The sequence below is a fragment of the Thunnus maccoyii genome, chromosome 22 (genome assembly GCF_910596095.1).
Source record: "Thunnus maccoyii chromosome 22, fThuMac1.1, whole genome shotgun sequence".
In the NCBI taxonomy this organism is placed as follows: domain Eukaryota; kingdom Metazoa; phylum Chordata; class Actinopteri; order Scombriformes; family Scombridae; genus Thunnus; species Thunnus maccoyii.
The window spans coordinates 16,778,820-16,805,032 of record NC_056554.1 but is presented as its reverse complement, the minus strand read 5'-3'; the positions used below and the strand labels follow the sequence as shown (position 1 = coordinate 16,805,032).

The following is a 26,213-nucleotide window of genomic DNA, read 5'->3' as shown; positions in this document are numbered from 1 at the left end:
CAGTCACAGGATGCACAGGGCTCACCAGGATAATATCAGCATCTGTGAAACAGTCAAAGAATATGAAGTTTCAGTCAGAGACCAGCTGCTGACCTTTAGAACAAGGTGACATAAAACCATGAGAATAGATCACACATATGCCTTTATTTTTCTCCAACTAATCTCACAGAATCAGTGTAGCTGAGCAAAGACCCAACATTTCAGCTTTATTACATACATGTCTTGTAACTGTAAATATACTAGCTATGGCTAGTTAGCGCTAGAGCTAACAGGTACATATGAAAGAAACAGTGGATGGCTATTGACACAAAAACACCTCTGACTAAATCAGTATAATCAGCAAAATAAAGTAAGACTTGCTGCACACCAAAAAAGCTGTGAACCAAACATCTTGGAAAACCTGTAAAATATTAATTTCCAGTTGTTTGAATAAATATGAAGAATCTTTAATTTTGTCCACAGATGAGTTTTTGGTGTGAAGCAAGTTCTTTCATAATTTGTTTATTCTTTTGTATTACTTATTGTTTGACAAGAACATGACTAAATTATAATGTTGTGCAGAGAACGTCTGATTTTCTAATTGATTGGATGGTATTTCTTTATAATAGTCTCATTGAATAATAATTTAATGAGAATTTAGTTCTTTGTTAAAGAAACAATGATATAATATATTTTTTCTATCAAAAGGTTAGGAATATAACTTGATTGTCTACACAGGAAGTGTAGTTAGTGACACCATGTTGAAAATAATTTAAATACAAGATGAAAATAAAATAAAATGCAATGTAAACATACTCTGTATAGTGATGTTGACTGCATCGCTGAACTCTCCTGATCCAGACTCACACCAGTACACTGCATCTCTCTGCCATGAACTCTTGATGTTGCATGTGGATCCAGTCATTGACCTCCAGTTAGGACAGTTGTGGTCCTCAGGAAACCTCATCACTCTCCACTCAGTAAAGTTTCCTTCACAGCTCAGTGAGACAGAGTCAGAGGTGAAGTGCTGCACACTGTCAGGACTCACTTTGAGAGTCACTGCTGAACGAACATCTGAAAAACAACATGTATTGAGGAGCAAACCAAGTACAGAGATATTAAAATTAAAAAAGATCACAATGCAAATAATCCTCTTTTTTGTATTTTTAATACTATTTATTATTGAGAATAAAAACAACTGAATAACATAAACTGTGTAAAAGGTTCAGTGTTTTGGTGAATCCGTGAGTGTTAAGAACATACAGAGCATATGGACTGACAGTGGAGATGTGAAGTGTGCTGCAGAGTGGTTTGAGCTGTTTTATGGATGTTTTGATTATTTTTCTATCTTGAAAACTTGCTACCAAGATAACTACAGCAACTGTTCACTGTGAAGCTGTAAACAACCTACGTTTACCTGCCACCTTTCAAACATACAGAGGATGTGTTTTTCATACTAAATGATGCTTCATTGTCTCTATATAAAGTACTAGTCAAAAGTTTGGACACACCTTCCCTTGAATGAGAAAGTGTCTAAACTTTTGACTGGTACTGTATAGTCAGTGTTTTTCTCTCATCTGTCTGAGTTTTATCAGGTTTCCAGCTGTTTCTGTACTTTGTCCATTTACCTGCTTTGTTGCCTGCTGACTTTTCTGGTTTTTCATTACTAGATTTTGACTGTTTTGTATGTCTATATGTTGCCTGACCACTAGATAAAGTCTCATTTAAACACACCTGTCCAGCCTGCTGTGTCAGTAAAAGTAATGAGTATTGGCTGTAAGATGAGCTCAGGTATCCAAAGTAAAAGTAATCATTGCAAAGAGGAGAAGAGTTTGGTTTCAATGACAAATAAAATCATAATATCTCAGTTTTTCGGTGCTGTAATGTTTTCAGATCAATTGAAGATTTAAAGAAGGAACCAGCCCAGTCCAGTATGTAGAATAATTCAATATCAACATTGTGTTTGGTGAGTGTGTTGAAAAACTGAAATCTTGACTTGATGGAGAAAGGTCATAGGTTCACCACAATCAATACCCAGATAATGACATCACAACTGCTTCTTGACAGAAGGAGATAAAAACAAACAAACAAACTCACCTCCAGACCAAACAAACTCAGGTTTGCTGTAATCAGTGTAAAACACTGGGTCTCCTCTTCCAGCTCTACACATATATCTTGCTGTGTGTGTCGACCCATGAACGATGTAGGAATCCAGTTCAGTCCCATTGGTGCTACCAGGTAGCAGCTCATAGCTGTAGGAGTTGTCTGATAGTTTGGGAACAGTCTTATACCAGTAGAACCTCCATCCTGCAGATGGATGTTCAACCTCACAGTTCAGAGTTACTGAGTCTCCAGGACTCAGCCATGATGGAGACACAGTGAGGACAGGTGCATCTGTTGGAAAGTGTTATGAAACTTAATGATATTCTATCTAAATATATTCCAACAAAAATGTACTCTATTGTATATTTAATATTTTCTATGTTAATTAAATATGATGAGACTTACTGTCAGATACTGTCAATTTGATGTAATCACTCCACTCTGTTGAAGTATGTTGTGCATTTTTCATTCTGCCTTTACACCTGTAGTTTCCACTGTGGTATGTGGAAGCTTTGCTAATCTTGTATTCATTTTGATTTAGAGATGTGTAACGGGGTGTTTCCCATTCATACTCCCACTCTGTGTCTCCGTCATGGATCTCACATCTCAGCATCATCGCCTCTCCTCTGTATATCTCAGTCCAGTTGGGTCGCAGAGTCACAACAGCCTTATTTGAGGCTGTTAATGGTTAAGAATTATCAATGAGGATACAAGAATGACAAAAGTTAAAATCAATAACAGTCATAATGTTTTTTAACCTAAATCTTAATCAATAATCATAAATACACAATAGAGTTTTTTCTACATTGTGTATAACAAATCTCATTGTCAAACTCACCAATTGTGTTGATCCAGATTGAATCACTGTACTCTGTGTAATAAACTGGGTTTCCTCTTCCTCCTCTGCACCAGTAGAGTCCTCCCTGTGAGACACTGATATGTCCAGTTGACTGGAAAACAGCATCTTGTAAGTTCAAGAGTCCAGATGTTTTCTTGCCTTTGTACAAGTAGTATTTCCAACCAGATGATGACGAGTCCACAGAGCAGGTCAGGGTCACACTGCCCTCTACTGGAATGTCTCTGTTGTCAGCACTCAGTTTGGCCTTTAGTCTATTTGCTGTTAGTTTAGAACAAAGACATTAAACGTTAATTATTGTCCCTGTGATTTAATCCAATTTAAATAACTTGGTGAAAATGAGAACATAATGAATTTAATGAACATAATGAATAATCTTGATGGGAGTCCCAAGCACACAGAAAATATTAATTCAGTCACTTTGATCTGCACCATGAGTCATTGTTGTATATTTTCTTTAATCTGTTAACAATTAATCAATTAAGTATATTTCAAATGCTACAGGACACTCAATGACGGCTTGTCTTCAAAAACAAACACAATTATTTACTGATCAATCCTGATTCTTGAGGACATAAATGTTTTCCATTGAATTATTCAGATACAGATAGGTGGAAACTCAAAAACATGATATTCTCACAATTGATGAAACACAGTCCAACTTACATGGCACTGTCAACCTGATGAGATCACTTCTTTCTGTCGAGGACAAAAGGTCTATTTTATGTTCACCCTTACATTGTAGTTTCCACACTGTAAAAAGTAGCACTGAAACTCCAGTATTCACTGTTTTTTTCAAGGTTTTTCTTTGGTTGTTTCCATTCATACTCCCACTCAGTGTCTCCACTATCTTTGATCTCACATCTTAGAGTGATTGACTCACCACTGAATATCTGAGGCCAGTTGGTTTGCTGTGTTACAACAGTCTTGTTAGAAACTGCACCCACCAAATATACACAGTTTGGATAAAAACAGAAATATATACTGGTATGACTGTCCTTTCTGCTGTTACTGTGGCCTTGAGATTACTTGCTGTTCACATTAGAACAAAAAACAAAACAGGTAAATGGTTGGAATGAGATTTGCCCGAAGAAAATGTTTTTACTTCAGCACAAGAACTACAGGGAAATCATTCTTGATATTTCCCTTAGAAAAGACTTGATCATCAATCAAATCATTTAGCTAATACCATCATATGGAAGATACAAACAGAGCATGTGACATATGACTCTCCTTGGCCGATGACAGGAGTTACTGCAGAACTAACTAACGATGTACAGTTGATGTTTAATTAGTGCACTGTTTTTGTTTGCTTCTAATTTTTGTTTTTTTTTTATTAACACTAGAATAGTTGTGGTGATCATGTGGTGGCATGTTTCTCATAAAAAAGTTGAGAGCTAGTTGGTGACACTGGTGCAAAGTATGGAGATTTTTTCCTATCTTTATTCAAGAGCGTGCTATATCAATTTGAGAGAATGATTTATTGATTTCACTTTCAAATTTTGTAATATTGTCCCTCAAAACCCTGCCCTCGCACTCAAATAGCCTCTGCTTGCGCTTAGATTTGCTCTGTTTCTGCTCAAACTGTGTGCTTGCACTCAAATATAATGTTCCTTGCACAGTTTTCCCGCGCTGCAGCTTCAGCTCTTCTCCTCGCACTCAGGCTGCTTCTGTGCGCTCATTGAACTGCTTTCAGATTTCGTCTCTGCTCTTAATAACCCTGTCAAAATCCCCCAACCAATAAGTCAGGTGTAGTGTTGATCAATGAAATGATCCCTGCCTTCTCGCAGGGATGTTCACTTTACTTCTTAGAGTATCCCGTACGGGCGGGTACTCCTTAACTGGGTTCATCCACTCCCGCCCTCCAGGGCTTTATTAAATGTACCTCCCTTGCTTTCTTTACAACTTTTGGATAAAAGGACGGTTAATTTATACACCAGCACCCGTACTTTTTACTATAGTAGCTGCATACAGTATTATAGTAGCCGCATGGCACAACGCCCACATGTTTGAAAAAATGTCACCTTCATCATAACGTTGCTATGGTTAAACCTGTGTAAGAATGGCGAGATGGTCGCTTGAACTTCATTTTTTATATGTAAAATTGAAGTGATACGCGTTACAAGGACCTACAGTTGTAGTTTTACTTCTTTTTGGAACCCACAGTTGTAGTTTTCTCAGGCTGGTTAGCAGCTCCTCCATCCGGACCGCTGCTAGTGTAAAGCCACTGACACACTGTTAGCTTAGCCTGTTAGCATCTGCTGCCACCAATAACTATTCAGACCAAATCAGGCGGTGCTGCGTTCAGCCGCAGGGTCAAGCGGAGGTGTGTGGAGTTGTTGGTGTGTTTATTTGTGCTCAACAATGTCACTGCTGTGAAACAATCAGAAAATAACTTTTTTTTGATCTGATTCACCAGCTTTCTCACAACCGGCGCTCCCTCTCTTCATTCACTCTCTTGCTCGCTCAACCACAGCCTCTCTCTCTCTCTCTCTCTCTCTCTCTCTCTCTCTCTCTCTCTCTCAATCTCAATCTCTCTCTCTCCTGGTGCTTTCAGCTGCTCTCTCTCTTTTTCTCTCTTCTTTTTTCTAATGAGTCGGGAAGCCGACAGCAAAGTCAAATGAATTGTGGTCAGTGCTGTGGGTTTATTTGCTGAGAGTAAAAAACAAAACAACAACTATACCAATTGGGATGGGATTTGCCCCAGAACTTTTTCACTCTATTGTTACACAACAGACTTGAAACATTTATATCATTTTCAGCAGCTCACTTTCAGTAATTCTGTTCCCAAATGAAAAAGCGACCACTTGTTACTGAGCTGCTCATAGGAGGCTGCATCATTGTTGGAGGGAGAAAATATTTTCTGTTATCTTACTTAGATAGACTGAAATCAAAAACAAGCCATTTTGAATATGAATGACAGATGGTTTGACTTACATGATACTGTCAATGTGATGGCATCACTCCACTCTGTTGAGGAATACAAGTTCTTTCTACCCTTACAACTGTAGGCTCCACTGTTGGACTCAGAAGCACTGCTAATCTTGTATTCCTTATGTTTCAGAGATATGTCCATGTTGTTTTTTCTCCATTCATATTCCCATCGAGTGTCTGCACCTCCCTGGATCTCACATCTGACAGTGATTGTCTCACCACTGTATATCAGAGGCCAGTTGGGTTGCAGAGTCACAACAGCCTTGTTGGAAACTGTTCAAACCAAAAATACACAGTTAGAATAAAACTAGAAATATAAAATTAAGAGAGAAAAATAAAGAAATATAAAATACAAGGCAACATCAAAAGCATAAAAAGTCTCATGTAGTTGCATCTTTGCTGTCTAGGTTACCAGCAGGCAGATTACTGGACATTTTTAAAAGATTCATTAAATTAAATTTTCAATGAACAAGAATCAGAACCTTCTTATTCAGCATTAAGAATTCAAGTTCTTTCAGCATTTCTTTTATTTTTTAGGAGCACATTTCCTTTAATGTTTGTGCTTTCACTTTTGTATGTGTTTTGCAGTTTGTAGCATCTCTGGATTTGCAGTATGTTTTTCTTAATGTTTGTGTTTTCACTCTTCTGTTTGCTTTGTCACTGTACATGTGAACTCTTTTGACACACAGCTGCCAAAGAAACAATTAGCAGCCAAGTGTCCAATTACTTTTGAACTTTTGCTTTCTTGTTATATTGAAAAACTGAGCAAATATTTTTATCATGGTGACAGCATTACACTGCCATAATATTAAGATATAATATAAGCAAAACTATTTTAGCCTATTGATTTTTGCGACTGGGAAAAGGAGACATGATTTACAATAAAATAATATTTTTCTGGGAGTCCATCTCACAGTTGTTTGAGGTTATGGTAAATATTTGCTCAACTGAATTTCATAAAAGTTTAGTGTCTCAAATGATGCCTGTAGGTCTGTGTGTCATTTACATTTTTTGTCATTTAACTACAGCTTATTGAAACAAATACATTTTTTAAAAAAAATTAAATTGAGGCTTTTTTTAGCTGCTGACAAAAGTCAGACAATTACACAGATCATTATGATGTTACATTCCTCTGAAACACATACGTTGGGCAAAACTTAAGATAACTTCATCATATATCTGGTTTAGCTGCAGTTCAGCTGAAGCTCTGCTCGTTTTGACAGAACATCAGGTTCAGTTTAGCAGCTGCATTTTAAACTCCTGCAAGTTCAGGTTTAATTGGACCCTGTCTAAACTGCAGCTAAGCTAATCAGATGCTACGTGACAGAGCAAAAAGCTGCAGAGTTTTCAAGTTCAGTTTCTTAGAAGCTTTTAAATATCAGTTTGAATTTGTTACATGATGCTAAATGTTCATATATTGTATATCACTGTTGGGCCTCCTGGTATTTATTAGCTGTTGTTTCACATCATAACCTCCTGATGAGGGTTTTAAAGTAGAACTGAATGCCTCTGTCCTTTTTTGGAATAACTCTACCCTTAAAAACGGAGTATTATCATTACACAGTAAAACAGTATAACAACTATACAAAGGAGGTGTTGACAAAGTCTCAGGAGAGCAAATATGACAAAAGTGACTTTCACTCTTTGAGGTCTATTCAATACAAAATCAACTAGAGGATCCAACACATGTTCTGTTTTCATCATCACTTAAAGTAAGAATTACTGCTCTATATTCATTCATTCATGTTTGTCTGTTTTCTTATTGATACCACAGTTGTTCTCCCTCACACTTCAGGGACTGTTTACAGATCTTAAAGAATACGTGTTGTTTTATTCAAAAACAAATGACTTAACTCACCAGTTTGCTGAATAGTGACTTTGTTGCTGTCCTCTGTGGAGAAGACTGGGTCTCCTCTTCCTCCTCTGCAGTAGTAGATGCCTCCTTGATAAACTCTTATAACACTGTGTGGATTAACATTTCTTATGGGCTGAACTCTAGAAGAGTCTGAGGTTTGTCTGAACCAGTCATATTTCCAGTCAGCAGAACCCTCCACAGAGCAGGTCAGTGTCACTCTGCCCCCTACTGGTATGATGGTTTCGTCTGCTGTCAGTGTGGACTTGGGTTTATTTGCTGTGACCAAAAACAAACAAACAAATAAACAAACAAAACAGTAACTGGAATGAGATTTGCCCTAGAAAAAGTGTTCTACTCCATTATAAGTTAAGTTAAGTTAAGTTATAAACAAATTAAGAAAACTACCATCATATGGAAGTTAAGAACAGAGCATTTGATAACTGCTTTGACTGATAAACTGATATAAATCAAGCAGTCACATGTTTGTCAGATAAACAGGTCTTACTGAGGACAACAGTCCTCCAGAACACCTGAACCTAAACTTTTACAGGATGCATTTATCTCACAGTGCAGAGAGACTTGACTGTTCAACATCAGTCATTTTGGGGAACAGTTTAATAATCTCATGTAGTTGCATCTTTGTTGTCTAGGTTACCAAGCAGGCAGATTACTGAAATTAAAAAAATATATTAAATTCAATTTTCTATGAACAAGAATGAGAACCTTTTATTCAGCATTAAGATTTCAAGTTTATATGATAAAAACAGATGTTGTTGAGATTTGGTGTGAATATCTTTTGTTCACAGCCATATTTCTTATAAACATTCACCTGAAGAAAAGATTTGTATCAGGGGGGAAAAGTTGGTCAAGTAATAAACTGAGGATCACAGTACTGTCAGCTAATTTAATGATGTGTCTGTTCTCATGCAGAGAAAGGACTCACCACTCGGGGGAGCCACTGGAGTAAAGAATCTTACCTGCCATCACTGACTCTGATCATTTTAAAATATACTCAATAAAATAATCTAAAAGCCACCTCACCAATTTAAAATCTAGACTGAAACAAGCAAAAACCATTTCAGCTGAAACATTGTGTTAAATGATATTCAACATCAAGGAAAAGTCCATAAATAATACTGCATTAAGCAGTCATGTGTTTTCCAAACATTTATAAGTAAAACTGAGCAGCATTAGTGAAGAACCCTCAACTCCTTTATTGTGTCTGTATACAAACTGAAGTGATGTTCCTGTCTGCTCTCAGTGTAATCTTGTGTCTACGTGCTGTTACGTTTAGAAAAACAATAAAACAAAGAAATTACTGTAATGAACATGTCATCAAGAGTGCATTTATATTTTTACAAAACACAAAGGAAACATCTGTCTCAAATTATGTTTAATTCAATGTTCAAATGAATTTAGACTCTGTGTTTGCAAGTTTATATTCATAATGAACCTCCAACTTCTCTTTCTAAATGCTGCATATGTGTTTTCTTCAGATACTTATGTGTCTCAAGAGTCATCACAACATCTGGTCTCCCTACATAAACACGCATTTTGAGGAAAATGCTGTTTTACACTTTTGGGCACAAATCAAGTCATTACAGAATTTGTATTTATACATGGAGTAAAATGATACATACATGATAAAATATGAACACAAAAATGAGATGTGATTAAAGGCCCAAAAAGCACTAAAAGCGATAATTGTAAAACGTGACTGCAGTGAAATAATAAGAATATAATGTTTTATTTCTCTCATTCAGAGGCTTTTTTCTCACTACCGCTCTCTCTCTCTGTCTCCGCCTCCTCCTCCTTCTCTCTCTCTCTCTCTCTCTCTCTCTCTCTCTCTCTCTCTCTCTCTCTCTCTCTCTCTCTCTCTCTCTCTGGTCGCTTGGTCTGAGTTGAGGCATCAAGACAGTTTGACGCGCCTAATAACACTTTTGGTGCGTGTTTGGCCATTAAAACCAATAAGTGTACTTCAAGACGCATCACACGCTTTCAGTGCGTTTGGGCATTAAGAGTAATACAGTGGATAACAAATAAGTGATAAATATTTCAGTACAATATATAAATAAAAATAATTGATCACCTTCAGAGTGTCCGTAGAAGAGTGTATTCAGCACTAAAATAAAGATTGAAACTTCATCAGATATAATCAAACTGACAGAAAGTCAAAATCACACAAACATAAAACAAACAAACAAAAGCAAATAGAGTTTCAGCAGTGGTAACTATTGTTTGATAAATTAAAACAGATAAGAGAAAAACTCTTTAAAATGAAACATGTAAAATAAAATAGGTAAATCATGAAATTCAAAACTCACATACATAACAATATCTTAAACAATTCACATTTACATCATGCAAAAACAATCATCCAGCAGTAAATTTAATACAGTCCTTCAATCTAAACTGAGCCAAGTCACCAACCAACATCTGGCCTATAAAACAACCCTGTAGTTAAAACCATAAGCGTGCTCTGTTCAAGCTCTCAGAGAAACTGGTTCAACCAGTGATACTCTGTAATTCTGACTATTCAGGAACATGTTCTTTAATCTGTGACATGCAAACAGAGAAAGTCAGTAATGTACTTACAGAATAATCCCAGCACACAGATCAAAGTGTACCTCATCCTCACATCCAGCACTGACACTCAGCTGCTCTGAGTCTGACAAATGTTTCTACTTTGCTTTAATAATAATGCAGCAGAAAGAGAAAGAGAGAAGTTACATTTCGGGTAAATGAAAGATGAGATCAGACTTTCTTCAACTTCTTTAAAATTTAGCCTGCCTGTGTTTCCTTCCCTTGTATGCAAACCACAGAAAACTTCAACTGGTTTAATAAACTTTGACACATTTACACTTCCTGGTCACTGCAGAAATACATTAGCTTGTGTCTTGTGCAAAGGTTTGTGCCTGGAAAATGTTATGAATAAAAAATGTATAAACAAGTATTTACTGCACATCCATAAACCATAAAATCATTCAGTTTAGTCATATCACATCATAAACATGCTTAACATTTTATTGCGTTTATTTGTGCATGTTATGCAGTATATGCCCACTGCTCTTGCATCAACAGTGTCTGCATTGTGATGAGGTAGGTGTTGCGTGTGTATATAAATAAACACGTATAATTCTACTGTGTATTCTTGGACACTACATCCTGTATATGTGTATGTGTGTGTTGAATAGTCCCCATAGTGAATTAGATATAAACTGTGGTCAAAACTTTTTATTTACTCTAATTTACTCTTTTTATTTGGTGGTAGATTTGTGTCTATCTGGTCGTTTTATGAGGAAGTCCTGAATTACAAATGTGTTGCCTTCTTATCACTCCAAAGAGCAACAGCAGTTGTGATGATATGATAGCTTAGAAAACAAGAAAGCAAATGAAAAAACTCATCTTAACCCATCAATGAGTAAAATGTTGAACATCCATTTTTCAATTACAGCAAACAAATTCTGTATTCTATCAGCCTCATTATTCAGAAACAGTATAATCAAATAATTTATATTATTTGACATTTACAGTATGAATAAACCAACTGAGTTCAAAATCAATCAACATTTGAACTCAACACATCCATCTATGGTCTGAATTTCCGATTCTTCCCCAAAAATCTGGAGTTGTTGAAATAAACCTCCGACAGCAAACTGTTGCTGTCTACCTACTGACCTTTGTCATGGTTGGCTTGATCGTTATTATGGTGGTTAATCTGAGTCTACATCACATATTCAAACAGAATCCAAATGTCAGGACTCATTTCTAAAAACAGCCATGTTACAAACCTCTGGTATTAGGTTATAAAGGCTGCTTCTGTTTACTGTCATTTACCTGTTTTCATTTTTCATTTACTGGATTTTAGAACTTTAGACTTTTTGGAAATTGGTGCACATTTTGCACCATTGTATTATACAATTTACTTATCAACTACAGTCTGAGTAGAAACAAGACAAGCCTCTGCTTATCAGCATGACAAATACAAACCAACTTACCAGTTCCTCTTTACACAGAAATATGTGTTGCAGAAGAGATGTCTCATGCTGTGCAGGATGTGAGTTCACAAATGTTTTGTTTTTTTAAGTGGAGAAACTAAATGAAGTACAAATTTTTGGGAGGTAGTAGAAATTGAGTCAAGTGCAATGCATATGAATATAATATAGTAATTACAGAATGTTTTTTAACTGAGTGTCTTTGAATACAACTATGACTGGTGGTGACATGAGGAAGTGGACAGTCAATATTCATTTCTCAGTCTTAAACATCATACAACAGAAAGTCAGAGGTGTGAGCTTGTGAAGATCTGACATTAAAGTTCTCACTGTGTTTTACATCTTGAACACTTCCTATCACCTCAGTCTGCTATCTGCTGTCAACCAGGTGTGAAACATGTCATCTGGCTGACAGCATACATTTGGCTTTAACCAAAGACTTTATTTCCTCATTTTCATCAGTCGGTCGAGAGTCTCCCCTGCAGGACTCCTGCTCTGTAGTCATTGAGTAGAGCCTTTGATGGCAGGTTTGATTGACAGGCCGGGCACACAGCACACATCAAATAACAAATCATCACATCGAACAATGAATGTGGCAGCAATAAATAATGAAGGCCCACATCAAATAATGAAATAGTAACATTTAGTGGTGAAAGCTACACATAGACCTTCAAATAAAGAGATAAAAATATTGACCATTCCACCTCTGTACTAATTATTTGATGGGTTACTGTTAATTGTCTGACCTTTCTATTCATAACAGTTGGCACTAATTGCAATGTGCATTTGTTATTTGATGTTTAGCTTTTCATTATTAGATATGGATCAGTAGTGCACCACTCTCCTCTCTACTTCCTCAACTCTCTCTGGTGTCTGATCAGCTCATATTAGGAAAGACATGTGGACTCACACCTTTGGTAGTGTGTAATTAGATGGCAACACTAGTTCACTCAATTATATAAATATATAAAGTATGCATTATGTAAATATAAAAAGCATTTAGAAACACCACTGACTGTTTACTGCAGAAAAAAAGTTTATTGATGCCTAACAAAAATAAAGCACATTCAGCACCAGTAAATTCATTTGTAAATAGACAGGAAAACTTTCCAGTATAATAACAGCAAAAGTTACATTTAATAGTTGATAGCAGTTCATTACGTATATAAAAGTAATTGTTGACGTCCATCCTGGAGCTTTTTCATTTAACACTGAAAAATATGCTGACTTTAAAGCTGCAGTACCACCTGGGTAATGTCATTTAAACATTTCAAACTGATACCTATCATCTGCTATTAAATTAACTGTACAAAACATTGAGCCTCGCTGATATTTGGATAGCAGAGTTGCACACAATGGTTATATAAAATGCTGTTAACCATATTTATTTGGCCTTGTCCATATAGCTGTCTTTACTGACCTGAAAAACAACCACGAAAAAACAAACATATAAGGTTATTCAGGATGTAAAATATGCTTGCGACATGCTATTATGACATATAATCCATTTAATGATCAGTAGTATTAATCATTACAGTTTGTACATAACATGGCAGAATTATTACCAAGAGATGTTCCTGGTTTAACTTCAGAATAAACAGCTTCATCAGTTGCTGCAGGAGTTGATTTTCCTATAAATGGAGAGAGGATTAGTTAAAAATATTTGCCAGTAATGTCATAATTTACAATAATAATGTACTGAAGGGTTGTCAGGGTTAATGTCTCCACTGATAATAAAAGAATAACAGTATTGTAATGCTCACAGTGCTCAAAGCAGTTAAACAGCAGAGTATTATGGCTTTAACAGGATTTAGTAAACATACTGATACTGAATATACATACTGATGTATAAATACTGTTCTTCATCACTGCATATTCACATAATGTAAAATAAACATAAATCCCAACACAAGATATTCAATGAAAATTAATAATTATAAACACCTACAATTTTACAAACACTGAACACATCACATACATTTTTCCACATCACAATGTGTGTGGAAAGTTGTGAAACTGTGTCTTAATCCGTGTGTGTAATCAGATTAGTAAAAGTGTAAAAGAATCTCTAAATTCATACTGAAATTTGTGAATATGTACGGGAACTGCAACTGTGTATTCAGATTTGCAAGTGTATCAAGATTTGTGAATGTTTAAAACAAGGCAAAATGCAATGGAGCCGTAAAAATCACCATACTGTTCCCAACTACCATAACAACAAGCAACTTTCCACAAATTTCCATCTAGTGAGTGACCAGTAGCTCTTTAGCATCGTTAATGGTGCAAACTGACAACCTGTAATGTTTTAGCCTCGCTAGAAACTGCTAGCACAATATTGTTGCAGTGTTTCCCCTGAGACAACTTCAACGGTAAATAAACTGCAATGTCATGTATAAAATATTCTGTTTGTGGGTAACATCATTGCAATGCATTTTATTCTGTATTTTATTGCTGGGGCTTTGCTAGAATCTACCCTGCTGCTGTAAACAAATGTAGTTCATATGATGTAACATTAGAGTCTGCAGGAAACAAACATGTTATTTTCAACAAACTATACTTGTCTTGTTAGTGACAGCAGCCTTTAATGTTTAACTATATTTTCAGTGAGTAACCTGCACCAGACTAATCCTCACTGACTGCATGCTGTGACAGTCACAGTCAGCGAACACATGAGGTGATTGATATTAGGAAAAATGTTAATGCTAGTTAGAGGTTTTGCAGCAGTGATGACCATCAATCTGTTAACAAGAAACCTGCAGAATGTTTGTCTGCAAGTTAATATTGCAAATAATTCAATATTGGTTGGCACACTGTGTTACAGACAAAAATTGCGACACATTTGCAGATCTCAGGCATGACAGGAGTCTAGCAAAAGTCACATGTATAAAGAAAACCAATGGAGAGGTGTACCTGAGGTGTAACTTCCCAACTCTTGGAGCAAAATACTTAAAATACATTTTTCTCACAGATTTTACACATTCACAACTCTGTGTATGCTAGGGCTGGGCGATATGGACAAAAAAATCTTTATTTTTTTCAATCTCTGGGTCGTGTCATTATTTTACTTGATTTTTGTTTGCCTTCATAATGCAAACTTAAAACATTTATTTATTTAAGACAGTTGTGCAAGAACAATAAGAAACCTGCAACACCTGCAAGGCTGTTATAATCATTATGCATAAAATACATGTGATCCCACACAGCTATTGACTGTGAGCACCAGATGCTTCAACTAAGTAGATCATAGGCATCTAGTTTAATAATCAGTTTCAGCACAGATAGAGCAGAAAAATCAGCTCACTAGTTGCTGCTGTTTGTGTTTCTTTACAAGACATCAGCCTGATATCTGCAGACTGCTGCTAGCTAGCGTTAGCTACCTGGAGGGTAAACTGTACAGTGTAGAATCTGGATACTGTTCCTTCAACTTCAGGTGTTTCAACTCTCATAACCCGAGATGAGACCTCATCAACTAACACAAACCAAGAGCACAGATCAGTGTGCAGAGTCATTTTCAGTCTGTTCTTCTTGTAGATGTGACTGTTAAATTCACTACGAGATAGCCAGAGACAGCTGTGGCAGGTGTGCATGTAGTGTAATTAATAATGTCACAGTTTACGAGACTGTTGTGACTCAAAACAGCTAATGTAGCTGCCATCTACTTTTTGACTAAAAATAACCTTTTCATGCATTTTGTAATAACTCAATTTTACGATTTAGACATTTTACACATTGACCAAAAACAAGAATTTAAATGAATAAAATCAATTTGAGATATCGTCCAGCCCTAGTGTATACATTCACAAATCTTGATACTCTTGCAAATCTGAATACACATTTTCAGTTTCCTGTACACATTCACAAATATCAGCATTTAGAAATTCTTTTACACATTCTGAGAGAAGAGAGTTTTATTCCAACCTGATAAAGCCTGAATCTGTGAAAATGATATTTGTTGTTACATGGTTTTGTTTTGTAAATTGTTTTCTCTTAAATTATGTAATATTGCATTTCAGACTGCTCCATGTTAAGGTGTATACTGTACCATTTTCAGTGTCTTCAGAGCCTCTGATTGATTCATAGACAGAAGCATCACCTGTGAGCAAAAAGTGAAAATCAAGCTGAGATCAAATGAACCATCTAAATTGCATGATACCAATCAAATATCACCTTTTTAACAAAAATCCTCAGGTTTTTATTTATTTATTTATTCGATTTTAAAATATTGTGGATAAATGCAAGTACAGGGAATCTTAAATGTTTTAGAGCCTTTACTGTCTTTGTAGACTGTAATAGAAATGTTGAGGTTACAGTTAAGAAAAAATGACAAAATGAATCAGGATTAGTTTGAAGACTGACCATGGAGAAGAGAGGAGTATACGTTATCTTGAGTTTCATTCAGGTTGACCATGTGATTCACGGCGGGGTCCTGATTGGTGCTGTCAGACTGGATCGGCCTAAAACATTTAGCAAATACAATGAATTTAATAAGACACATTGAAGGTACTGCTGTTATGTTCAAAATGAGAGAAGAGAGTTTTGTACCAACCTGATAAAGTGTGAATCTGTGAAAAAGATATTTATTGTTATGTGGTTTTATTTTATAAATATTTTTTCTGCTATTTCACATTATGACATCAGAATACATCTTTGTATTTGAATAATTAAAAACATAAAACATTTAACATCAGAGTGAAAAAGTCTCACCTTTGGATCGTCTGTAGCAACACAACAGGAGCAGGAGAATAATAAAAGTAATTCCACAAACCAGCCCAACAATTAATGGTATAAGAGATGAAGAGGTGTCAGTCCTGGACACTGCTGTAATAGATAATAAACAATATTCATCATTCATTTACATTTGTATTTTTATAGATATTAGATTTTGTAATTTTATGTTTAATTACTGAATGGCTCATTCAGGCTACTTATGTAAAGTAGAAAACATGTTAATTCAATATGTGAAATCAGCTGAAACTAAACCTGTAAATTTCTAATTCTGTAAAGTATTTGACCACATTTCTTTCTAAGACAGCAACACAGTTTACAAGAAAGAAAATGCATGAATTGTTTTAATCCTACTCACCCTTAACTGACATCCAACTCTGTACTGATTCTTTTCCTGAGTATTTACACTTGTAGAAGCCTTCGTCTGACTTTGACACTGCAGAGATATTCAGCTCCCCTCTGGTATCATTTTGGATAAGTTTGTCATTTTGATAGAAAAACATGTTGGAAAGTAATTCTCCTCTCTTCAGTTTGCAGCCAAGAGTAACAGAATCTCCCTCAGTCACAGGATGCACAGGGCTCACCAGGATAATATCTGCATCTGTAAAACAGTCAAAGAATATGAAGTTTCAGTCAGAGACCAGCTGCTGACCTTTAGAACAAGGTGACATAAAACTATGAGAATAGATCACACATATGCCTTTATTTTTCTCCAACTAATTTATCTCACAGAGTCAGTGTAGCTGAGCAAAGATCCAACATTTCAGCTTTATTACATACATGTCTTGTAAATGTAAATATACTAGCTATGGCTATTTAGCTCTAGAGCTAACAGGTACACATGAAAGAAACGGTGGATGGCTATTGACACAAAAACACTTCTGACTAAATCAGCATAATCAGCAAAATAAAGTAAGACTTTCTGCACACCAAAAAAGCTGTGAACCAAACATCTTGGATCTGTAAAACATTAATTTCCAGTTGTTTAAATAAATATGAAAAAGCTTTAATTTGGTCCACAGATGAGTTTTTGGTGTGAAGCAAGCCCTTTCATAATTTGTTTATTCTTTTGCATTACCTGTGTTTGACAACGACACGACTTAATTATGATGTTGTGCAGAGAATGTCTGATTTTCTAATTGACTCGATGGTATTTCTTTATAATAGTCTCACTGAATAATAATTTAATGAGATTTTAGTTCTTTGTTAAAGAAACAATGATATAATCATATCAAAAGTTTAGGCATTTAACTTGTTTGTCTACACAGGAAGTGTAGTTAGTGACACCGTGTTGAAAATAATTTAAATACAAGATGAAAATAAAATAAAATGTAATGTAAACATACTCTGTATAGTGATGTTGACTGCATTGCTGAACTCTCCTGATCCAGACTCACACCAGAACACTGCATCACTCTGCTGTGAACTCTTGATGTTGCATGTGGATCCAGTCATTGCCATCCAGTTAGAACACAGTGACCAGTATATGTCCTCAGGAAACTTCCTCACTCTCCACTCAGTAAAGTTTCCTTCACAGCTCAGTGAGACAGAGTCATAGATGAAGTGCTGCACTCTGTCAGGACTCACTTTGAGAGTCACTGCTGAATGAACATCTGAAAAACAACATGTAATGAGGAGCAAACCAAGTACAGAGATATTAAATTTAAAAAAGATCACAATGCAAATAATCGTCCTTTTTGTATTTTTAATATTTATTGATGCAGATTAAGAACATCTTAATAACACAAACTGTGCAGAAGCTGCAGTATTTTGGCAAAACTGTGAGTATTAAAGAACAGGTTCACAATTTTTCATGTCTGTCCTAAAACAACAGTCAGGGTCTCAAATGAACATTGACACAGGTTTCTCTTGTTGTTCATACTGGTCATTAACAGATCCCTTCATAATGCACTTTCTATTGTATGTAAGTGACAAAGCACAAAATCCACAAGCTTCTGTCTGTATGAAAATATCTTTATTGTATATTATCTTTTGTATTATTTAATTTATTTGAAGGCAACATGAGGCTTCAGCCATCCAAATCAGTCAAATCAAGTCAATATCCTTCTTGTTCTTCTGTCTTTTTGGTGCCAAATTCCCTCTTTTTGTTACAATCCTTCCATTGCAGCTGAACAGGAAAACACCGTCTGTTGAGACACGAGAGATTTTTTATTACAAACTGTGGAAGACATCCACTTTATTTGACTGACTCAGATGGCTTAAGCCTCATATTATCTTTAGATAAACTTTTAAATACATTTTTCCTCCAAACAAGGACTGTAGATTTTGTCCCCCGTCACTTATGTTGCAAACACATTTGGAGGAGATCCTCTAATGATCAGTATGAACAGCAGTAAAGATTACCGCAAGAAAAACCTGTTCAGTTTTCATATGGGCACGTGATGACAAACTTAAGAAATTGTGAACCTATTCTTCAAGAACACACAGAGCATATGGACAGTGAAGAACAGAAGTCTGCTGCAGAGTGGTTTGAGGTGTTTTATGGATATTTTGATTATTTTTTTATACCAAGATACTGTGAAGCAGTAAACTATCTACTTTTACCTGCCACCTTTCAAACATACAGGGAATGTGTTTTTCATACTAAATGTCTCTATTTGTAGTCAGTGTGTTTCTCTCATCTGTCTGAGTTTTCTCAGGTTTCTAGCTGTTTCTGTACTTTCTGTCCGTTTACCTGTTTTGTTGATTGATTTTGACTATTGTCTGTCTATACATCTGTCTGACCACTAGATAGTCTCCTTTAACTACACCCGTCCTGCTTGCCGTGGAAGTAAAAGTAATGATTATTAGCAGTAAGATGAGCTCAGGTATCCAGAGTAAAAGAACTCTTTGCAAAGTGGAATAAAGCTTGGTTTCAATGACAGTTAAAATCCTAATTTCTCAATTTTTTGGTGCTATCATGTTTTGAGATCAATTGAAGAAGGAAATCCAGCCCATCCAGAAAGGTCATAGGGTCACCGCAACCATTACATATCGTCCATTGGGGGAGCATAATGTACACAGTCAATTATTTGCCACAGTGGATATTAGTTTTCAAGATCTGTTTGCCACGACCAAAAAACAGGATGAACCCCGATAATGACATCACAACTGACAAAAACAAACAAGCAAACTCACCTCCAGACCAAACAAACTCAGGTTTGCTGTAATGAGTGTAAAACACTGGGTCTCCTCTTCCAGCTCTACACATATATCTTGCTGTGTGTGTCGACCCATGAATGATGTAGGAATCCTGTTCAGTCCCATTGGTGCTACCAGGTAGCAGCTCATAGCTGTAGGAGTAGTATGATAGTTTGGGAACAGTCTTATACCAGTAGAACCTCCATCCTGCAGATGGATGTTCAACCTCACAGCTCAGAGTTACTGAGTCTCCAGGACTCAGCCATGATGGAGACACAGTGAGGACAGACTCTGGTGCATCTGTTGGAAAGTGATTTTCTCAGAATGGAAAAAATAATGATGCAGATACACATACAGTAAACTATCTCCAAATACATAATGAAATAAATAAAACACAAAAAATGAGTAATTTAATTTTCAGTGTGAAAGAAATATGATCTGACTTACATAATACTGTCAGTTTGAAGGCATCACTCCACTCTGTTGAAGACTGTTCACTTTTCATTCTGCCCAAACACCTGTAGTCTCCACTGTCTGATGTCAAAGCAGAACTAATCCTGTATTCATTTTGTATTTGAGGTTTTATTGAGCTGGGTGTTTTCCATTCATACTCCCACTTAGTGTCTCCTCCATCCTTGATGTCACATCTGAGAGTGATCGCCTCTCCACTGTATATCTTTGGCCAGTTGGGTTGCAGAGTCACAACTGCTCTGTTTGAGACTGTTTGTGTTCAAGAATCACCAACAAGGATACAAAAATGACAAAAGGTTAAATCATCATCAAACAAAATGATTGTTATCTTTATCCTTGATAAATTCAATGTTGTTCTATGAGCAATAATGAGAAACTTTTATTCAGCATTAAGATTTCAAGTTAATACAATAAAAACAAATCTTGTTGCCATTTGGTGTGAATAGCTTTTATTTTCATTCCAGGACAGTTTGTTCAAAGCCATATTTCTTATAAACATTCACCTGAAGAAAAGATTTGTACCAGGGGGAAAAAACACGGTCAAGTAATAAACTGAGTATCACAGTACTGTCAGCAAATTTAATGATGTCTGTTCTCATGCTGAGAAAGGACTCACCACTCGGGGGAGCCACTGGAGTAAAGAATCTTACCTGCCATCACTGACTCTGATCATTTTGAAACATTGAGTTAAATGATATTCATTGTCAAGGAAAAGTCCACAAATAATACTGCATTAAGCAGTCATGTGTTTTCAAAACATTTTAAGTAAAACTGAGCAGCATTAGTGAAGAACCCTCAACTCCTTTATTGTGTCTGTAAACAAACTGAAGTGTCAAACACATGTTGTATTATTACCATGATAAAGGATTTCATACATTTTTAAACTTCCTTCAGAGAGCTAAGAGGTACTGGACTAAATCATCCATTCATTATGGTTCTTGTTACCACATATGGTTCTCTTCCACACTTCAATCATTGTTTAAGAATTTAATTTAAAGAATATAAGTTGTTTTATTTCAGAACAAATGACTTAACTCACCTGTTTCCTCAATGGTGACTTCATCACTGTCAGGTGTGAAGACATCTGGTTCTGTTCTCCGTCCTCTGCAGGTGTAAATGCCTCCCTGTGAGATACTGATACTGTCTGATTCATCAGCCTCTGCTGTCTGAGGAGGAGTTTTTTCAGAATCTGCTGAGGTACGTCTGTACCAGTCATATTTCCAGCCAGTAGAGTCCTCCACATTGCAGGTCAGAGTCACACTTCCCTGTACTGGTATGATGTTCCTGTCAGCTGTCAGTGTAATGTTGCGTCTACGTGCTGATAAGTTTAAAAAAACAATAAAACAAAGAAATTACTGTAATGAACATGTCATCAAGAATGTATTTACATTTTTACAGAACATAAAGGAAACATCTGTCTCAAATTATGTATAACTCAATGTTCAAATGAATTTAGACTCTCTGTTTGAAAATGTTTATGTTCATAAACTCCAACTTGTCTTTCTAAATGCTGCATATGTGTTTTCTTCACATGCTTGTGTGTTTTCTGCTACATTTACATGTGAATCTTAAGTTGCAGTGCATTAAGCTCTCTCAGCCTCCCGTACCCTTGTGACAAAATCTTCATGAAATTGAAGACTTTAGTTCACAGAAGTCAAACAATATGACGTCAGTTTCTCTCTTTTGTTTAGTGACTGGTTAGGTGAAGGCAGAAAAAAGATTCACTTGTTGTTCAGCACTCCAGAAGAAGAAGTATGAAAACATTTAAGACAAAAAAAAAAATCTTTGCTGAATGAATAAAGTGAAATGCAGTTAAGAGCTGAGAAAAGCTAAGTGGACATTTTGAGTTAAGATTATTTTGTGAACATCTTTTTCATCACAGTATGAAAGCTACTTACCTTCAACTTGTAGTTCTTTCTCTTTGGATTCTGTCCCCTCATCAAACTTACACTTATAAAAACCTCTGTCTGACACTGATACTGAATAAATGGTCATTTCTACAGCGGTGTGTGATATTCTACGTGGTTGATGGTTTGTATATGTTTCAAGAGATGATCCATTTCTGTAGAAGGTGGCTTTCTTCTCATATCCAGGAGTACGATGTCTACAGCGCAGAGTCACTGAGTCTCCTTCAAACAATGTGAATTCAGGACTTTCCAGGATCACATCATCATCTGTGCAACAGAGGTGTAGTCTTGTTTCATTAATCATCTCAGTTACTGTAAATTATTATATATTTCATATAAACAAAGCTGTGACAAAATTAGTTATTTAGCAGCAATATGATATCACTATTGAATATAATGATTTTAAAGTGTGTTGTGAGAATTCAGCATTAAATTGTATTAAGAGGAAGTTGTAGTCACACTTACTGTAATAATTAATGATATGCCCACTAAATGATTTTATGTCCCAAATTCTTAAAAGCAGCTCCACACTCACCTGTTTGCTACATTAGTTTCACAATTATAAGATATTATAATTATAAGAGGAATATTGCTCATACAGGCTGGTCCTGCACTTGGTTTTCACAATCAATGATCACAATTATAAGATGATGTAAAAAGACACTGTGGCAGCCAGCACACATGTCACTACCCAAAGTAAGTGAGATCATTTGAACTGCATGTCGACCCGTAATCACCTCCAGTGTAATAATGAATGAAGTTGTAATGACTGTTGTAATTGACTGCACCTGCAGATGATCCTTTCTCCACATCAGACTCACCAGTGTCCTCTGCTGGGTCATCACCCCGCCCTGTTAATGATGAACGTTAAGATTATCAGATGAACGCATGAAGAGAAAACTCATCTGTATGAAGTTAACAAACTCTTTAGTAAATATACAATTTGTCTCAAGGGTCAGAACAACATCTGGTCTCACTATATAAACATACAAATCTGCCCAGAAAGGATAAAGACCAAAATATATATAGTTTTGAGGAATAAGCAATTCTGCACTAATCAAGTCATTTCTGAATTTGTATTGATACATGGAGTAAAATGATACATACATGATAAAATATAAACACAAAAAGGATGATTAAGATTAATACAGCAGGTGATAAATAAGAGATAAATATGTATGTAAAATATATAAATAAAAAATGATTGGTCACCTTCAGAGTGTCCGTAGAAGAGTGTATTCAGCACTAAAATAAAGATTGAAACTTCATCAAACTTAATCAAATTGAAAAAAGGTCAAAGCATGATAAAGGCATTTAAAACTATATATAGTCTATATACAGTAAGTTAGTAAGCAGGAAGGAAACAGATAAAAAAAAACAACTATTTAATATGAAACATGTACAATAAAAATCATGAAATTCAAAACCCACATACATAACAATACCTTAAACAATTTACATTTACATTGTACAAAAACAATCATCCAGCAGTAAATTGAACACAGTCCTTCAATCTATAGTGAGCCAAGTCGCCAAACAACATCTGGCCTATAAAACAACCCTGCAGTTAAAAACCATAAGCGTGCTCTGTTCAAGCTCTCAGAGAAACTGGTTCAACCAGTGATACTCTGTAATTCTGACTATTCAGCAACATCTTCTTTAATCTGTGACATGCAAACAGAGAAAGTCAGTCATGTACTTACAGAATAATCCCAGCACACAGATCAAAGTGTACCTCATCCTCACATCCAGCACTGACACTCTGTCACTCAGCTGCTCTGAGTCTGACAAATGTTTCTACTTTGCTTTAATAATAATGCAGCAGAAAGACAAAGAGAGAAGTTACATTTCAGGTAAATGAAAGATGAGATGAGACTTTCTCCAACTTCTTTAGAATTTAGCCTGCCTGTGTTTCCTTCCCTTGTATGCAAACCACAGAAAACTTCAACTGGTTTGATAAACGTTGACACATGTACACTTCCTGGTCACTGCAGAAATACATCAGCTTGTGTCTTGTGCAAAGGTTTGTGCCTGGAAAATGTTATAAATAAAAAATGTATAAACAATAAGTATTTACTGCACATCCATAAACCATAAAATCATTGACTTTAGTCATATCACATCATAAACATGCTTAACATTTTATTGTGTTTATTTTTGTATGTTATGCAGTATATGCTCACTGCTCTTGCATCAACAGTGTCTGCATTGTGATGAGGTAGGTGTTGCGTGTGTATATAAATAAACACGTATAATTCTACTGTGTATTCTTGGACACTATATCCTGTATATGTGTGTGTGTGTGCGTTTAATAGTCTCCATAGTGAATTTGATATAAACTGTGGTCAGAACTTTTTATTTACTCTAATTTACTCTTTTTATTTGGAGGTAGATTTGTGTCTATCTAGTCATTTTATGAAGAAGTCCTGAATAACAAATATGTTGTCTTCTTATCACTCCAAAGAGCAACAGCAGTTGTGATGATATGATAGCTTTGAACACAGTAAATTGAACACAGTCCTTCAATCTAAACTGAGCCAAGTCACCAACCAACATCTGGCCGGTAAAACAACCCTGTAGTTAAAAACCATAAGCGTGCTCTGTTCAAGCTCTCAGAGAAACTGGTTCAACCAGTGATACTCTGTAATTCTGACTATTCAGGAACATGTTCTTTAATCTGTGACATGCAAACAGAGAAAGTCAGTAATGTACTTACAGAATAATCCCAGCACACAGATCAAAGTGTACCTCATCCTCACATCCAGCACTGACACTCTGTCACTCAGCTGCTCTGAGTCTGACAAATGCTCTACTTTACTTTAATAATAATGCAGCAGAAAGAGAAAGAGAGAAGTTACATTTCGGGTAAATGAAAGATGAGATGAGACTTTCTCCAACTTCTTTAGAATTCACCCTGCCTGTGTTTCCTTCCCTTGTATGCAAACCACAGAGAACTTCAATTAGTTTGATAAACGTTGACACTTCAGTTGACCGCAGCAAACGTTGACACATGTACACTTCCTGGCCACTGCAGAAATAAATTAGCTTGTCTCTTGTGCAAAATGTTTGTGTCTGGAATATGTAATTTAAAAAAAGGCATTAACGATAAGTAATTATTGCACATCCATGGACCATAACCACATTGACTTTAGTCATATCACGTCATGAACATGCTTAACATTTTATTGTGTTTATTTGTGCATGTTATGCAGTATATGCCCACTGCTCTTGCATCAACAGTGCCTGCATTGTGATGATGTAGGTGTTGTGTGTATATATATAAATACACGTGTAACTCTACTGTGTAGGCGTAAACAGTACATCCCGTATATGTGTGTGTGTTTAATAGTCTGCATATTGAATTTGATATAAACTGTGGTCAAAACTTTAATTTTGTAAAACAGCCATGTTACAAACCTCTGGCATTAAGTTGTAATGGTTGCTTAAGTTTTTTGTTATTTACCTGTAAAAGGAATGCACAATATTGGATTTTTGCCGATATCCGATATGCCAATATTTCCAACTCATTGTGGCCGATTGCTGATGCCAATACCTATATATGCACACATTATGAGGAGACCATTATGCATGCAAACTCAGATTGTACTAAGTATGATCAAGAAAGACAATATATGAAGGTAGAACTTAGGAAGACTGGAGTTCAGGAGCTCAGCGTTAAAACTTTAATAAACCAGCCAAGTGGGTGGAGCAGTAGACTTTTCTTTGAGTTTATTAGACAGACAGGATTAATATGTAGGATTTAATCTCTTGTCCACACTGCAGAGCAAAAGGTGGCAGTAATGCATCTAATATGCTGGTTGCCAACTGCTGTTATAAATCAAAAAGATCCGGCCCCCCCAAACAGAGCGGTACATCCTGTCAGCCGAGGTGTTTCCTACCTGTGCAGCAGAACATACCGAGCCCCGGTTGTTATTCAGGTTAAAGTGGGAAGAAGCAGCTGGTCTGACGGTCAGCTGAGTGAAGTGGAGCTTGCAGAGGAAACACTTGGACAGTTGGACAGGGAGAAAACAGTCTGTGAAGGGAAGCACAGTCAGGCGATGGAGGAGAAGGCAACAAATCGGCCTCTCATAATCAGCAGAAATGGCCGATGCCAATATTTCATTTTAGAGCTTTTATCAGCCGATATGGATGACGTGCCGATAATATCGTGCATCCCTAACCTGTACTCGTTTTTCATTTCCTAGACTTTGGGTGGACTATGGGATGCAAACTTGAAGTTTACTTAG

The 26,213-nt window shown here is 36.1% G+C and overlaps 2 protein-coding genes across 6 annotated transcripts in view; both read right to left on the bottom strand.

Annotated features, from left to right (window-relative positions):
* Nucleotides 1-26,213, bottom strand: part of LOC121890089 (CD166 antigen homolog) — an 89,211-nt gene that overhangs the window by 13,172 nt on the left and 49,826 nt on the right. For 3 of the 5 annotated variants that reach the window (XM_042402359.1, XM_042402358.1, XM_042402362.1), the window contains 2 exons: nucleotides 16,079-16,176; nucleotides 15,765-15,815 (listed from right to left, as the gene is read on the bottom strand). The exons of 1 other annotated variant lie outside the window; for it this stretch is intronic. In XM_042402359.1, the coding sequence (XP_042258293.1) occupies nucleotides 15,765-15,815; nucleotides 16,079-16,176 (149 nt within the window). Of the gene's footprint in view, nucleotides 1-13,042; nucleotides 13,143-13,287; nucleotides 13,354-15,764; nucleotides 15,816-16,078; nucleotides 16,177-26,213 lie in introns of those variants that run through there. One more of the 5 variants, XM_042402361.1, reaches the window with a different exon arrangement.
* Nucleotides 1-26,213, bottom strand: part of LOC121890086 — a 364,377-nt gene that overhangs the window by 304,816 nt on the left and 33,348 nt on the right. The gene's annotated exons all lie outside the window — the stretch shown is intronic.